We start from the raw sequence: 18,049 nt of genomic DNA on the forward strand, positions 1-18,049 counted from the left end.
TAATTGAAGAGTTATAAAGTTTTATAAAAATCAATCTCTGACAATGATATTGAAAACTGTTTTTAGTTTAAAATTTTATTTGAGTGTAACAGCATCAAATTCCAAGTCCACGGCCTATTATGATATGTATACTTTACTCCTGCAGTTTAAAAAAAACCCCACCTTTTCATGACTTTTTTCCATACATTTTCTATAACTTAGCAGTCCTGGATTCTGACTTTTATGTTCTGGCCCATTACACTCATACTTCTCATAGGTACCAGTTTTTTCTTTTCAATCCAAATCATCTACTTCATCTAGTTATACTTGGATAAGCTATTTGCAATCAGAAGGAAATATTCTAGTTAAGTAGTCTTGCTGTCTTCCACTGAACTCTGAGAATTTACAATTAGAGTTGAGAAATAGCAGTTCTTCAATTGTGGCCTTTTGACCACCTACATCAGGAGGATCACCTGAAGTACTTAAAATGCAGATACCCGACCTTCACACCAGATTTATTGAATCTATCTCTGAGAATATTAGTCATGCTCAGTTGCTCAGTGGTGTCCAACTCTGCAGCCCCAACGACTGTAGCCTGCCAGGCTCCTCTGCTCATGAAAATTTCCAGGCAAGAACACTGGAGTGGGTTGCCATTTTTTACTCCAGGGGATCTTCCTGACCCAGGAATCGAACCTGCATCTCTTGTGTCTCCTGCATTGGCAGGAGGATTCTTTACCTCTAGCACAACTTGGGAGGCCCCCCATCTCTGAGGATGCAGCCCAGTAATCTACATTCTAAAAAATACCTCAAGTGACCCTGCAGGTGAAGACTGAATTAAAGCATTGAGAACCAGTGCTTCAAAGAGCAAACTTCCATGGTTCGAGGAATTCTAATCTAGACTTGGAATTCTGCCTTGGGCAGAAGAAAAGCAAGAGGAAAAACGTGGTATCTAGTCCATTTAGGGGATCCTTAGGAAGCTGAGAATGAATCCAGTGGCCATGTGGATGGCTATCCTATCTACAAAGAGGAGATTATTCTTCTGACATCTATATGAACACATCAGATTCCTTTTTGCAAGTTTACAATGGTCTGTTCTCTGATCCCTGTGCTAGAAAACTGAACTGGATAAGAACTGACACATGTCCAATTTTATTTTGTCTTTTCTACTTCCTCAGTCATAAAAAAAAAAAAAAAAAAAAAAAAAAAAGAACTGACACATGGCATTTGCTGAAAACTGGGCTGGCAGGAATGTAACACTTGACAATGAGCTAACCACTTTATAACTCATTAAAACATTAGTTATTTTCAGAAAATCATTCCTTTATTTAAAAGATCATTACAAAAAGGCACAAAGAGTCTAATTTCTTTTCATTCAGAGATGGGACAATTATTATCTCTTTTCTTGTTTTGCTTTCTTGTACCAAAAAGAAGTGGCCATTCTTAAATCTACATTTGGATTTTCCCTGCCCTGCATGGTTAATAGGAGGCTATAGAGGAAAATTTCAAAGGTAAATATACTTGAATTTAATTTCATACCAGGTCCTATTGACAGCTTCATGGAAGGAGCCTTGTGGGAATGTAGCTACTGGAGAGAGAAAATGTTTAATAAAATTTGCTATCAAAATAAATAAAAATCCCTCTGTCTTATTGACTATCTAAGAATTGTCCCGAGGCCCATAATGCTGCACAGAGCTTAACACCTGCAATGCAAATGAGAAGAGAAGGCAATGGAGGAGGTTTCGGAAGCTGCCACCTCCACTGGTATCAAAGAGACACTGGGATAGCCTGGGACTCCAGAAGAGGATGGCTACAGCAGAAACACATAAATAGATAGTGATAAAAAAGAATGTGCTTTTCTATTTATAATGGCCTCCAGGAAGTTTGTCTTCTGTCTTTTAAATCTTACTCCAGAATCACTTCCTAGACACCAGTTCATTAGAGTTGAGAATTATTTTAAAGTTCTATGATTAAAACCCTGTTCTTATGCTAGAGCTTTTGAATCTGCATCTGCGCTGATGATGGGTTTTGCTTCTGGCAGATTTTCTCATGGGAGAAACCAAACCTAATGAATTAATCCTATGGAATGAGCATGTTCTAAAGAGCAGGGGTTTGGAATCAGAGATATTGAGTGTCTCCAATATCAATTTTGCCATTTGCTGGCTGTGAGACTTCTTTACTCATCCCAAATCTCTGATTTCTTATTTGTAATATAAGTACCACTATACCTATGCTGGAGAAGGCAATGGCAACCCACTCCAGTACTCTCGCCTGGAGAATCCCAGGGATGGGGAAGCCTGGTGGGCTGCCGTCTATGGGGTTGCAGAGTCAGACACGACTGAAGCGACTTAGCAGCAGCAGCAGCATACCTATGCTAGGCTTGTGATGAGAATCAAACAAGATAACTGAATGTAGAGTACTTGGGGCAGAACGGCACTCCATTAATGGTGTATATTATGTTATTGAGCTGGTTGGTGAAGACTTTGGCTTATTCATAACTTTGTCTATGAAACTAGAAAATAACATATAGTAATACAGGCTAGTTGCTCGCCTATATTAGTCACTTAATAAATGGTTATTATGCTGTTTTGATTCCTATGAGCAGACCAAATATGCTGCTAAGTCGCTTCAGTCATGTCTGACTCTTTGCGACCCCATAGACGGCAGCCCACCAGGCTCCCCTGTCCCTGGGATTCTCCAGGCAAGAACACGGGAGTGGGTTGCCATTTCCTTCTCCAATGCGTGAAAGTGAAGTCACTCAGTCGTGTCCGACTCTTAGCGACCCCATGGACTGCAGCCCACCAGGCTCCTCCGTCCATGGGATTTTCCAGGCAAGAGTACTGGAGTGGGGTGCCATTGCCTTCTCCAGACCAAATATAGTTAAGATCAATCCAACTGATTATAATATTACCACATAATAGACAAAGGAACAAATATATTATCCTCTTTTAATGATTACAAAAACATAAAAATAATGGGGAGCATTTAGAGTAAATAATTTATATACCTTTGACATTTTGGCAAATTTATTTGAATTCTCTTTAAGTGAAATTGTAGGAGAAATAAGAAACAGACTTGTGTAAGGAAGAAGCAAATATGTTGTTGCATATGAAACTAAGAGCTTAATCTCTGGATAATAGGAAATTATATCTCAAAGGTTAGGTTCTTTGGGAAAGGAATTAAGGGACATGAAAAAAACTCCAAGCATGTTTCTGGGTCTATTGATTTTTGAAAGGTTAATAGCTTGGTTAGTGTTTTAACTTGAACTTAGGGGTAAGGATAACAGGAAGAGAGAAAATCCTCTTCACAAATATTTTAAGTCTTCTAATTGCTCTGATTTCTTAGGAGAAACTCAATCTCTCATATCTGATTAGTTTGCATTATCAAAACTGAGTCTTGGTGGACAAATATCATGAAAGATGCAATTGTTGAATTTGCCCCCACTGAATCTCTGAGAAGCAAAACAGTGTCATGACTTAAAAAAAAAAAAAAATATATATATATATATATATATATTTCTAATTTAACAAACATTTTGTCTTTTGAAGATGTAAGATCAGTGGAGTTTCTCTCTAAGGGCAAAAATCATTGGTGCATTTTTATTGCCTTTCTGATTACTTTAGAGGCAAGTTTTTGATAATCTGTGGCTGGAATACCATTTTATACTGACAAAAGGTCTTCAGCATCAAGTAAAAATAGAATATAATTGTTATAAAGAATATAATTGTTATAAAGAGCAGATGGTATATCTATTAACAATCAACACGATATCCTAAACATATGGTAGAACAGGTTAACTAAAGGATAAAGTGGTGAGAGTTGTATAGAAAACTGACAGCTGTAAAATATTTTCCCTTCTTTTAAAAGACACGTGTTTCAGGAAAATTCACACAGTAAAATACTGTGTCTATGAGTTGTATACTCTTAGGGCTCTAAATTTGCTAAAGAGCTCAGCTTTATTCATACAAAGGGTTATATAAATGGGAATGACTTCACCCCCCAAAATGACAAGAGTGAGCTGTCTCTGATTAACTAGGGTGAAAATGAGTAAGAGTGTGTGTAGACATTGTACTGAAAAGAATATTCTTTAATAGGCTCTGAGCACAGTGAACGAGTCATTGTGATGATTTTTAAACTAAACAGTTCTAAAGAAAGAACTCTGAATGACCCAAGTTATTATCCTTAAGACTCTTCTCTATGCTTAGGTTATATTTTGCAATCTTAATGTTTCCAGAATCAGTTGTTCTAAAGAAGAACTGGATTGATGCTAGGTTTTCCATTTCAAAAAGGTATTTATTTGCTTTTTCTTTTTTAATAGAACTTGAATTAACAGGGCTTCTCTTGCTTATTTCCCTTCTTCATGAAGGTTTTCATCTATGTAGTCTCAGTAATAGTGTTATCCAGGGTATTATTCCTGTTGAAAACATATAAAAAGGAGCATGGCAGGTATCCTAAAATAGCCGCAAATAATGGAGCATTTTAAAAATCTTAATCTGCATTTAAACAACAGTACTGACAACAGCAATGTAAACCTGTCTCATTGTGATGTATCCTGAGTAATGACTTTAAGACAGAATGAGCAATAAGCTTCAATAACATCTGTATCGCTTTCATCACTGTGTCTTTCTGGGGCTATGCTGTCGATTCAAAATCACAGCCAAGGCAGCTTACCAATTGCTGTAGTTAACACAAATACTTGTTCCATCTTTTTTCCATCATTGTAAAATGCCAGATACCAAGGCCCTTGGTCCATATATTCTATGAAACCTGTTTCCTGCAGTGAGGTTAAGATTAGGTTCCGAGGAGAATGCTGGGTATCATCAGAGCTCCTGGAGTCCTGTTTGACCAGTTGTTTTCCATCCATTAGCTTTACAAAATCAAACTGGAACAAATGCAAACACAGATATGAGCCACGACTTTTACCTCTAGACTAATAAACATCTCTCACATCACTTATACTTCATACTTCTTTGCCCTGGAAGTGGGCAGAGTGGGAAAAGAAGCGATTCATTCTTAAGTACATCTAAACCCCAAAGCATATTATTAATTCTGAAAACAAAATAACCCTCCATGATATTTATAAATGTTACCAACCCTTCAGTTTTAGAGTATTAAAAATAATTAAGCAAGATATAGAAGAATTATTTGGTATTATGCAAGAGAATCTTGATATTTTACAAAAAGTATCTGATAGAAGATACTTGAAAATAGACATTCCCCTTGAAATGTTACCATGATCGTCATTACAAATTAAAAAGTTTTCTAGTTTTTAAAACTAATAAATGAATAGTCAAAACATTCAACATAAAAAAAACATTCAACATAATGTACTACTTTTGTGGTAACACAATGAAATATTCAAAGACCTTGTCCTCTTTTCTTTTGTCCCTAATCGGACAAGAACATGGCACATGTATCCCAAGCCCCAGATGGTTACCATTCCTTATGCTACCTAGATGGAACAGGGCCTCAAATGGGTTTGTGTAGGAAGAGATAAGGGAAAGAAATTAAGGGAAAGGAAGTGGCAAAGGTTTCTAGAAGGGTCTTGTAAACCATAGAGGTTTTACCTATTTAAGTTTTTCTTAACAATAATACGGAATATGTTTTACCTACAAGACAAAACACACCTTTTTGACTCATTTCCCTCTTGATTTGCATTCCTTTATTGGGACAACAGGTCAGGAATGTATGGAACCAGTGGAGGGGTGGGTACCAAGACTAAAAAAGAGGGCGGGGCTGGGAAGGCTCATGACCATCTTGTTTCAGGAAGCAGAACTTCAGTTGCAAGAATATTTTCTTAAACTTCCTTTTTTGAATCTGTTTTCCTAAATTCTAGTTGTTATTGCTCAATAGCATCTTTTTTTTTTTCATTCGCTTGACTGTGATTATTCTGGATATTTGCTCATTACAAAATTGTCTGCCATCACCTTTGACTCCCACATACTTTGCAAGTCACAAACCCTGAACTATTCATCCCGCCACTCTCTGAAAGGGTCAAGAAATATCTACAATATCAAATACCTGAGTGTGTGTAGGTGGAATGTTTCTTCTGCCATAAATTCCCAGCAGTGAGTCCTTGGCTAAAGAAATATTGAATTTCAGATATATAGGATGGTGGATGGTAATCTGAAAACGCCAGAATAAGCCAGGTGGAATGGTCTGCATGACCTGTGCACCAATGTCAACTTCTCCAGTGTCTATTGCCCGTCCCTTCTGAAACACTGGTTTTAAAAATAAAGAAAATTATTCATAATATTAGTCAGTTGATAAAACAATGGTTTTTAGATTTTCAAGAACATATATATCAAATCAGACTTACTCAGCTCTTCCTTCCTTTTCACCCCACCCATCTTGTAAAACCTTATCCAAATTAACTATCTCCAAGGAGTCTTTCCCAACCAACCACTGTATCAGTCTCTCCTTCCTCTTAAGTACTATTGCACTTATTTCCATCATTTGAGTCATTTTAACCATTATTTACTGAACTTTGTCTTGGTAGCTGGAGAAGATACCTACAGCTGTATAGGAGATACAGCTATAAGCGAAAGTTAGTCATGTCCGACTCTTCGTGACCCCATTGACTATACAGTCCATGGGATTCTGCAGCCCAGAGTACTGGACTGGGTAGCTGTTCCCTTCTCCAGGGGATCTTCCCAACCCTGGAATTGAACTGGGGTCTCCTGCATTGCAGGTGGATTCTTTACCAGCTGAGGTACCAGGAGAACCCCAGGAGATATCTCCTTTATGATGGGCTTCCCTGGTGGCTCAGATGGTAAAGGAGATACAAAGATGAGTAAAATAAAGTTCTTGGTCTCAAGGAACTTTGAATATAAGAGAGAAAAATAGGGCAAATATGCAAATAGCCACATTGTAAAGGAAAATACTTGCATTGGGTATACAAAGTAAGGAAAGGTATTTGATCAGAGGATACTCATCATTCCTGGCTGTCTGAACCCCCTTTATATTCTTTTATTTTCTTCTTAGCACTTATCACCACTTAATATAACATGTGTTTTACTTATTTCCTGTTTATCACCTGTTTTCACCTGATAGAATATAAGGTCCATGAGGCTGTGGCTGTTTTGTTTATTGCTTTATCTCCAGTAACCAGAAGAATGTAGTTCTGTGATCAGTACATATTTATTCAATGAATAAACAAATGAGTGAATCAGAAAAGCATATTTATGGGAAGTGGTACTCAAGATGAGCCTTAAAGGATGGAAAGGATTTCAAAAGAATTGAAGAATTTTCTGTGGGGAAGAATTTTCCATGTGAAAGGAACAGCTTGAACCAAAACAAAGAGAGACTCTATAAAGCTAAGGTGCAGGTACGTGTATGTAGATCGAAGAAGCTGGAAGTAGGGTTAGAGGGAAAGGATGGAAGGCGAAGTGTATCTGATAAGGCATTAATATCCAAAATATATAAAGAACTTGTACAACTCAATAACAAAATGCAAATAATCCAATTTTTAAAAATGGACAAAGGACTTGAGTATATATATTTTCCAAAGAAGACATATTAATGACCAATAGGTATATGAAAGATGTTTAACATCACTAATCACTGGGGAAATGCAAATCAAAATCACAATGAGATATCACCTCACTCCTGTTAGGCTGGATATTATCAAAAAGACAAGAGATAAATGTTGGTTAGGATGTGGAGAAAAGAAAACCCTTATGCACTGTTGGTGGTGAAGAAGGAATTCATAGGGCCTGGACTCCATCTTAGGCCTGTTCATGCTGATCATGCTCGGCCACCTTTCCAATGGACTCTGAACTCTGTGTTTAGTGCCTATGAAAACAACAACGAAGGATAAGATCCCCTCCAGACAGGGGAACCTTGAAGATTGTATCTAGGTTACTCTTCGCCTAAGAGAAAACATACACTAATCAGCCCTTGCTCCAGAGAGGCCATAAATTTTTCTGAATCTATTGGAGTGTAGCCTCAAGTTTATTGATTATTGGCTAATTGTTTGACTGTTTGAGCACATGGCACGTGAATCATGGGGTTATTGGGATTGTATTTTCCTTGGTTTATGTAAGTCTCAAGGAATCTGGAGTGGTGGGTTCAGACACGTACACATGGGGTATAAAAGATTTTCACAAATGCTGGTCGGGGTCCTTGGCTAAGAGGAGACTCTGCCTTAGGCCCACCGGTGTAATAAACTGCACTCCACTATCTACATTGCCCTTCTGAGTGAGTTTGTTTCCCGGAATGCGTGGCTACATCAGTGGGAATGCAAAATAAAAGTGAAAGTGAAAGTTGTTTAGTCATGTCTGACTCTTTGTGACCCCATGGACTATACAGTCCACGGAATTCTCCAGGCCAGAATACTCGAGTAGGTAGCCTTTTCCTTCTCCAGGGGATCTTCCCAACCCAGATTTCGAACCCAGGTCTCCCTCATTGCAGGTGGATTCTTTACCAGCTAAGTCACAAAGGAAGCCAAAAATAGAACTACCATATGATACAGCATTGCTACTTCTGGGTATATATCCAAAGAAATTGGAATCAGGATCCCACATTCATTGCAGCATTATTCACAATAGCCAAGATATGGAAACAACCTGAATGTCCTTCAGTGGATAAATGGATAAAGATGAATCTGAAGGGCATTGTGCTTAGTGAAATAAGGCAGACAGACAAAAGTTGATTTCATACAAACAAGAATAGAATGCTGGTTGCCAGGGCTGGAGGGAGGGGGAAAGGGGGTGATATAGGTCAAAGGAAACAAATTTTCACTTATAAAAAGTTTTGAGGCTCTAATATACAGCATAGTGAATATAGTTCATGATATGGTAATATATACTTGAAAATTGCTATGAGTAAATATTAAGCATTTTCAACCACAGACACACACACACACACACGAGCTGACATGTGTTAACGATGTGAGTTGATAAATGTTTTCATTATCTTGATCTTGGAAACCATTTTATAATATATATGTATATCAAGTCATCATGATGTATACTTTAAATATATATGACCATATTTGCCACAATTAGGTTAAAAAAATCACATATTATCTGGGAAGTGTAAAGCTGGATTATCCTAAGGAATGGTATAAATATCAATTAACTTCAGACTACTATAAATTCAAAAATCTTATTGTAATTTTGAGCATAAATACTAAAAGATAAAAATTTATTTTTTGAACTAGCATAGAGAAAATAGTACTGAGATAAAAATAATTTATTCTAAATGAAGACAAGAAAGGGAAGACGGACTAGATGGGTCAATTAGAAAGCACGAGGAAGATGGAAGATAAATTTCATATATCTATATCTTTACCATCTGAGCCACCGGGGAAGCCCCATATATCTGTGTGTGTGTGTGTGTGTGTGTGTGTGTGTGTGTGTCTGTGTTAGTTGCTCTCAGTCACGTCCGACTCTTTGCAACCCCATGGACTGTAGCTTGCCAGGCTCCTCTGTCCATGGGATTCTCCAGGCAAGAAAACTGGAGTGGGTTGTCATTTCCTTCTCCCATATACCTGTACCTATCATTAAAAATAAGGAGTCATGAACTAGACATTTGTGTTAAACAGTAAGAACGACCAAACTGAATGAAGAAGAAATATCTAATTATATGTTTCTTATAAAAAAATATCTAAACTATAAAGATTATTCTTTATAATTATTTATATCAATAAAGCAAATTATTATATATTATTATATATACACAAATTATAACATATATATTATATAAACAAATTATTATATAATAATTACTATAATAATTATTTATTATTTATAACAATGCCAAAGAGTGCTCAAACTGTCGCACAATTGCACCCATCTCACATGCCGGCAAAGTAATGCTCAAAATTCTCCAAGTCAAGCTTCAACAGTACGTGAACCATGAACCTCCAGATGTTCAAGCTGGATTTAGAAAAGGCAGAGAGGATCCAGAGATCAAATTACTGACATCCGTTGGAACATCGAAAAAGCAAGCGAGTTCCAGGAAAACATCTACTTCTGCTTTATTGACTATGCCAAAGCCTTTGAAAGAGATGGGAATACCAGACCACCTGACCTGCCTCTTGAGAAATCTGTATGCAGGTTGAGAAGCAGCAGTTAGGAACGTACATGGAACAATGGGCTGGTTCCAAATTGGGAAAGGAATACGTCAAGGCTGTATATCGTCACCCTGCTTATTTAACTTCTATGCAGAGTACATCATGCAAAATGCTGGGCTACATGAAGCACAAGCTGGGATCAAGATTGCAGGGAAAAATATTAACCTCAGATATGCAGATGACACCACCCTTATGGCAGAAAGTGAAGAAGAACTAAAGAGCCTCTTGATGAAAGTGAAAGAGGAGAGTGAAAAAGTTGGCTTAAAGCTCAACACTCAGAAAACTAAGATCATGGCATCCGGTCCCATCACTTCATGGGAAATAGATGGGGAAACAGTGAAAACAGTGACATACTTTATTTTCTTGGTCTCCAAAATCACTGCAGATGGTGACTGTAGCCACGAAATTAAAAGACGCTTGCTCCTTGGAAGAAAAGTTATGACCAACCTAGACAGCATGTTAAAAGGCATAGATGTTACTTTGCCAACAAAGGTTTGTCTAGTCAAAGGTTTTTCCCGTAGTCATGTATGGATATGATAGTTGGACTATAAAGAAAGCTGAGTGCCAAAGAATTGATGCTTTTGTTATTATTATTTTTTTTTACTTTACAATATTGCCAGTCCAGGTTCGATGCAGGATACAGGAAGCTTGGGGCTGGTGCACTGGGGAACACGAATTGATGCTTTTGAACTGTGGTGTTGGAGAAGACTCTTAAGAGTCCCTTGGACAGCAAGGAGATCAAACCAGTCCATCCTAAAGGAAATCAGTCCTGAATATTCATTGGAACGACTGATGTTGAAGCTGAAACTCCAATACTTTGGCCACCTGATGCAAAGAACTGACTCATTTGAAAACACCCTAATGCTGGGAAAGACTGAAGATGGGAGAAGGGGACGACAGAGGATGAGATGGTTGGATGGCATCATCGACTCAATGGACATGCTGCTGCTGCTGCTAAGTCGCTTCAGTCTTGAGTTTGGGTAGACTCCAGGAGTTGGTGATGGACAGGGAGGCCTGGCATGCTGCAGTCCATGGTGTCACAAAGAGTCAGACATGACTGAGCGATTGAACTGAACATGAACTGAACTGATAACAATAAAACAAATTATTTCCCCAGGAAGAAAAGATGCTTTCACTGTGGTGGCCCAGGTTCAATCCCTGGTTGGAGAACTTAGATCTTGTGAGTTCCCAAGTAACGCTCATGTTTCTTGGTCCTCAGCGCACACACTGAGATGCAAGGTTCTAAGAACCCTGAGAACCTAGGTATGAGGGATGCAGGAGGAGGGAGTCAAAACTCTAAGTTTGAGTGACTTAGTAGCAAAAACAGGAAACAGCTCTTATAGAGCTGGTTAGTGTGAGAGAGTGTTAGTGTATCAGGTCTTTATTATTTGTTGTCATATTTTCTAATTATTTCTGATGTGCTGGCTTAATATAAGTTTCTCTGGGAGTCTTTGTTATGTGGGGGTGGGAACAGAAGTAGAGTGGCAAGAATTGAGTTGGCCTTGGTTTTGAGCAAGGAGGATTACATCTCAGGAGGGCAAGCTCAATTTGGCCTTATTTCACACTGCCTTTATATTTTTCAGCCATCAACTCCTTTTCCACACCAAACACAGTTTAAAAACACACATGGTCTCTGTCCTTTGTGTTCACCAGCTATAAAATTAACAGCCCATTAAGAAACACACCTGCAGTGACTTTATTCAGAGGCCAATGCCTTGCAGCTTTTAACTCCCTAAAATACCTCCATTATTGCTTTTCGTGTTAAGGCCAAGAGTAATAACTATTTTAAGAATGTTCACTGTTAACTGTTAATAATAGATTTCAAATGCAATTTTGAACATAATTATGTATTACAGGACACATAATTTTGTGAAATTGACATTTGTAATAAAATATGCCCTTTGAGATCATAAATGACCAACTGAGGACCCTATTTTTCAGTGGAAGTTATTTTTTCCATGTGAGACAGAAGTTTGGTCCATAAAGGGTTGATTATACATTTAACTCTCAAGGTCCTGGAGCAGACAGATCTCTTCAATGAGCAGTACTTAACAGACTGTATTTATGTGGACACTTCTATTCTCAACTTAATGTTCAGTTTATCCAACTGCTAGCCTCATTAGGGGCTTTTATCACTGGTTAAAATGCATCATTTGGTCATGCAAACAATATTATAAATATAAGACAATTTAAAATGTTTTAGGTTCAGCAAATAGTATTTTAAAGGTGCTGAAAATGGTCTCCAATGAATGCAGATGTTGTCATTTTTAAGAACTCAGGACAAAACTGGCTGATGGACACTGACCTTTTTTTTTTTTTTGACATTAACCTTTATATATGAGCCTTACCAAATGCTACAGTATCTCTCTCTTCTGCATTTTATAGCATCATATATTGCATAAGGCCACTTTAATGTTATTCACTAAATCAAAAGAAACTTGTGAAGTTGTGTTGTTTCAGTTCCCTGGTTTTTAGAATTACTAAATATACAAAGCATATATACATGTCATCTATAAAATGATTTTAAAAGAAGATGGTCTTACCCTTTGAGAACTGGTATCACAGTTAAGACAAGGTAGTTAAAGAGACAGACTAACATGAATGAACATGTGGACTATAATTTAAATAAAAATAGCAAAGCAAGGTTTTTTTGCAGTGATTTGGTATTAGAAAAATTCTCACAGCTTGCAGATACAAAATTTCTCAGCCCCTAACCTTTTAGAGCTTAGCGCATCAGAAAGGAAGGTATCTCCCTGTTAGCAATTTACTTCACTAAATAGACTGCTCTATTTTCACTTCTCTCAAAACTAGTTATGGATTACAATATAGTGATTATTGGTTAATTTATTATTTCATTAGTTTTCTTAATGTAGTTCAAAGGGGAAAACCAAAGAGAAGGAAATTACATGCAAAAAACAGTATGTAGCGTGATTTCACAATGAAATTCTGTATCAATATAGGTAAGTGGAATACTTTTGGACAAACTTAACGTTGACTCTGATTCTTCATTTGCAAATCATCAGTGGCAGAGTTAAAATATACCACTAGGGTACAGATTTTGTAATATTCATGTTTTAATTGTCATTTAATCAGTTATTTTACTGAAGTATATCAGAAGGCCCTAGAAGAACATATTCTCTAATAACAAATGCCTCCTGCACAAATCCAAGAAGAAGGGCAGAGAGCCACGGATTATATCAAACTGTGAGGTACTGTAGTTATCACAGTGTCACCAATATCCACCAATTTAGTTTGAGCTAAACACTCTCTTTATAGGTTGCAACACAGGCATCAACTGCTGAGTAGGAAAAAAACAATGGCAGACAGGCCAGGTTGAAGGATGGCAAACTGGTGATGCAAAGGAAAAGGTCAATCTACCTGTAAGATTAAATACAGATGGAGGAACTGGTGACGGACATCATGTATAGTGGTTCTATTGACTAAACCAAAGTTTCATTGAGACACATACCTGAATACTAATAATGTGATTATAATAGTGTTGTTCTTATAAGATAGGTTGTTCCTTGGAAGAAAAACTATAACAAACCTACACAGCATATTAAAAAGCAGAAATATTACTTTGCCAGCAAAGGTCCATCTAGTCAAAGCTATGGTTTTTCCAGTAGTCATATATAGATGTGAGAGTTGGACCATAAAGAAAGCTGAGTGCCGAAGAATTGATGCTTTTGAACTGCGGTGTTGGAGAAGACTCTTGAGAGTCCCTTGGACAGGAAGGTGATCAAACCAGTCAATCCTAAAGGAAACGAGTCCTGTATATTCATCGGAAGGAGTGATGCTGAAGTTCCAACACTTTGGCCATCTGACGTGAAGAACTGACTCATTGGAAAAGACCCTGATGCTGGGAAAGATGGAAGCATGAGGAGAAGGGGACGACAGAGGATGAGATAGTTGGATGGTATCACCAAATTGATGGACATGAGTTTGAGTAAGCTCTGGGAGTTGCTGATGGACAGGGAAGCCTGGTGTGCTGCAGGCCATGGGATCTCAAAGAGTCAGACATGACTGAGACCAAACTGAACTGAAAAAACTATATTCTGGACATATAAATGTGTTTATTTTTTCTACGTAATATAACTAGACTGCATTCAATGATTCTGTGCAAAACTCAGTGGGACATTGATGCATGGTTATTTACAAGATTCCACTACCAGGTCCTTGTGTAAAAGGACCTTGATGCATGGTTATTTACATTGATTCCTAGAAGACATTGACGCATGGTTATTTACAAGATTCCACTACCAGGTCCTTGTGTAAAAATCACTAGGTTAACAATCTTACAGTCTTTTAAAGACATTTGCAAATTTCATAAAAAGTACCTAAGCTAAAAAAGTACCATTTTAATGGAAGGGGATGTTGTCCAATGATATAAAAAAGAAATAAGCCTTAAGGTCCTGGTTCCCCTTCATTTCATCCTATAGCATGTTCCAAACCATTAAAAGACACAATCAAATGGCTTTGGTACGGTCTTTCACCTGAATTAGTCCTAGTGTGTGTCTCATGATTTAAGTACCATCTTCTCTGTGTTCTTTCAAATATAATAAGTGTTTCGCAGTAACACTTGAATCGTGAAATTTAGAATATCTGTGCTTGGAGCAAAATGGTTTTATTCCCAGTGATCAAAAGTGATCTTTTTCAGAGATGAAAAGGAGATAATGAAAAACCTATCCTGTCCATCTATGTGGCTTTGTATAATTTTCCTTATATGAACCATTCAAGAAAAACATGTATTCAACTCTCACTTTCCAGATAGTGTATTACACATGCCTTTCATATTGTCCCTGGCAGCTCAGAGGTTAAAGCGTCTGCCTGCGATGCAGGAGACCCAGGTTCGATCCCAAATGGCAACCCACTCCAGTATTCTTGCCTGGAGAACCCCATGGATGGAGGAGCCTGGTAGGCTACAGTCCACAGGGTCGCAAAGAGTCAGACATGACTGAGCGACTTCACTTTCACTTTCACTTTCATATTGTTACACTTAGTAGGCAAGAAAAAGATCAGGAAGAATGAACTTTGGATGTAGTAGGTGCTTGGTAATTGCTATTTCAATCAATTAATAAAATAAAATAGTAATCTTGATAATTTATTTAGTACTTTGACATTTCAGTACAAGGTTTGGTGGGAGGAAGAATTGAAATCATCTACACACATAGATCTTTGGGAATTAACTGTGAATAAAATATGCTCAGAAATGAAATATCTCTGTTTTACTGACACTGATAATACATAGCTAATTGTGTAGAAAAGTCCATTAACTAATCTTGAATGCAGGTTCAGTTGCTCAGTCGTGTCCAACTCTTTGTGACCCCATGGACTGTAGCCCACCCAGCTCCTCTGTCCATGGGATTTTCCAGGAAAGAATACTGGAGTGTGTTGCCATTTCTTCCTCCAGAGGATCTTCCTGACCCAGGGATTGACTCCTTCTCTCTGTGTCTCTTGCCTTGGCAGGTAGAATTTTTTACCACTGAGCCACCGGGGAAGCCTATTCTTACAGTTGAGAAATACACTACAGTATAAGTGTTAACAGTTATGACCATACACTGACAGACTTCAGATTCCAGGACAGTAGCTTATTGACTATTACATACATCTTCCCAGACAGCAATAAAATGGCATTATTAAAATTGTACCATTAGTTAAAGGATGAATTTTGAATTGGATTTAGACTCTATGATGTATCTTTGAACATATATCAGTATTATTCATAACACCCAAAAAAGGTGAAAATCCATAAAGATTCATCAACTAATGAATGGATAAACAAATATGTTATATTCATACGATGAAATATTATTCAGCCATAAAAAGGAGCTAAGTATTGGTATATGCTACAACATGGACAACCTTGAAAACCTTATGTTAAGTGAAAGAAGCCATAAAGAAAAGTCTACATATTTTGACTGCGTTTATATGAAATGTACAAACAGGCAAATCTATAGAGACAGAAAGTACATTAGTGGTAGCCAGGGGCTGCGGGGAGCTGGGAATAGGAAGTGACTGCCAGTGCCTATGAAGTATATTTTTGGCATGATGAAACTATTCTAGAATTAAATTGTAGTGATGGCTACCCAACTCTAAATATACTAAGAATCGCTGAGCTGTAGACATTAAACCAGTGAATTACATAGTATATAAATAACAGTTGGCCCTCCATATCCATGGTTTCCATATCTGTAGAGTCAACTAATGGTAGATCAAAAATATTCAGAAAAAAAAAATCCCAGAAAGTTCAACAAAGCAAAAATCGAATTTGCTGCACACAAGTTTACAACTATTTAACAGCATTTACATTGTATCAGGTATTATAAGTTATATAGAGATGATTTAAGGTATATGGGAGGACTGAATATACAAATTCTACACCATTTTTTATAAGGGACTTGAGCATCCACAGATTTTGGTATCTGTGAGGGTCCTAAAACCAATCTCCATGGATACCAAGAGACAACTGTATATGGATGTACATATTCCTGTCACTTTTTAAAAGTTCTAATCATGCAACTGTATATCTCAACAAAGCTGTTACAAAAAATATGGTTGGAAGGTATAAATTGCCATGCATAACCTACACATGCATTCACACAAACTACCATACAGTGTCATAAGAGTTTTGATGTGTTTCCAAGTGGTATTAGAAGGTCACTTGCTATCTAGAGGCTGAACTGTCTCCTGGCCACAACTTGTAGGACATGCACTTGGTAGTTCACAGCAGGGATGCCTATTTTATAAATTTTATACAATGTTATATGTTTGTTACATATAGGTTACTCTGATCACATCCTTCTGGACTTTGGAAAGGTGGCAGCAGGGAAGGTCATAGCTCATTTTCTCTAGCTTCCCCTTTTGTGGGCTTCCCTTGTGGCTCAGCTGGTAAAGAAGCCACCTGCAATACGGGAAACCTGGGTTCGATCCCTGGGTCGGGAAGATCCCCTGGAGGAAAGCATGGCGACCCACTCTAATATTCTTGCCTGGATAATCCCATGGACAGAGGAGCCTGGCCGGCTACAGTCCATGGGGTCGCAAAGAGTCTGAGCACATATACCTGAACACATATATCTTGTGCCAGGTCTTGGGAAAGAGAAGTGGCCAGCTTAGGCACTAGTTCTCATGGGTTGTCATATTGCTACATATTTTAAAACATTTTAGGAATCCAGAAAATATATATCAAATTAAAACTTTTCTTCACAAATAAAATACATTACAGACCATAATAATAGTAATAACAATAATCATAATAGATGATAACATTTATTGAACAGTGCTCCCTTTTTGAACCCCTATCTCTTATTTCCATAGTATCAAAATGTCTCTCTCGTACTTAGTGTGCAATACAATTGGTGTCAGTTTATCTCTGAGGCTTCTCCCTCCCCTTCTCTTCTCCCAAGAAACTTTGGTCCCTTTACTATCTCCTTTCTTCCTAGCGTCCTCAATGTCTCCTTCTCTATTGGTGTCTTAGTCAAACAACCACACGTCTCTCTTTAATAAAAAGAAAGGAATAAAATGACCCAACTGCCCTTTTATCTAGTTATCAAACTATTTATCTCCTTCTTTTCCTTGCCAAACTGTCTCCATCTGCTGCCTCTATTGCTTCATTATCCATTTAGCACACAGGCTATTACCATCTGCATTTCCCCCTTACCACTCTATTATTCCAGTCTCCTAAACAGGCACTCTTTAAGGTCATCTAGGATTGATTTTTCTCGTTTCTCAAGGCTCAGCTCAGGTTACTTCTATAATAACAATCTTTTCATCTTCTTTCTTTTAGGCCTCTTAGTCACCTAGCCATTTTATTTCTATTTCTGTACAACAGTTGGTTGCATGTTACTTTGCACTGTGTATATATGCGTGTTTCTCACAGCTCTATTTAACAGGAACTTTTTCAAGGGCAAAAGCTATGTCTTCTGCTTTATTTGTTAACTTTCCACAGTACTTAAACCACAGTTAAAATACTACCTTGACTCAAAACAGCATTAAAAA

General features: G+C 37.5%; 1 protein-coding gene across 1 annotated transcript in view; it reads right to left on the bottom strand.

Annotated features, from left to right (window-relative positions):
- Positions 1 to 18,049, bottom strand: part of TENM1 (teneurin transmembrane protein 1) — a 670,347-nt gene that overhangs the window by 278,924 nt on the left and 373,374 nt on the right. Inside the window, exons 8-9 of the mRNA XM_055565537.1 lie at positions 5,998 to 6,197; positions 4,648 to 4,858 (exon numbers count right to left, since the gene is read on the bottom strand). Of these exons, the coding sequence (XP_055421512.1) occupies positions 4,648 to 4,858; positions 5,998 to 6,197 (411 nt within the window). The remainder of the gene's footprint in view (positions 1 to 4,647; positions 4,859 to 5,997; positions 6,198 to 18,049) is intronic.

This window comes from Bubalus kerabau, chromosome X (assembly GCF_029407905.1).
Source record: "Bubalus kerabau isolate K-KA32 ecotype Philippines breed swamp buffalo chromosome X, PCC_UOA_SB_1v2, whole genome shotgun sequence".
Taxonomy (NCBI): Eukaryota; Metazoa; Chordata; class Mammalia; order Artiodactyla; family Bovidae; genus Bubalus; species Bubalus kerabau.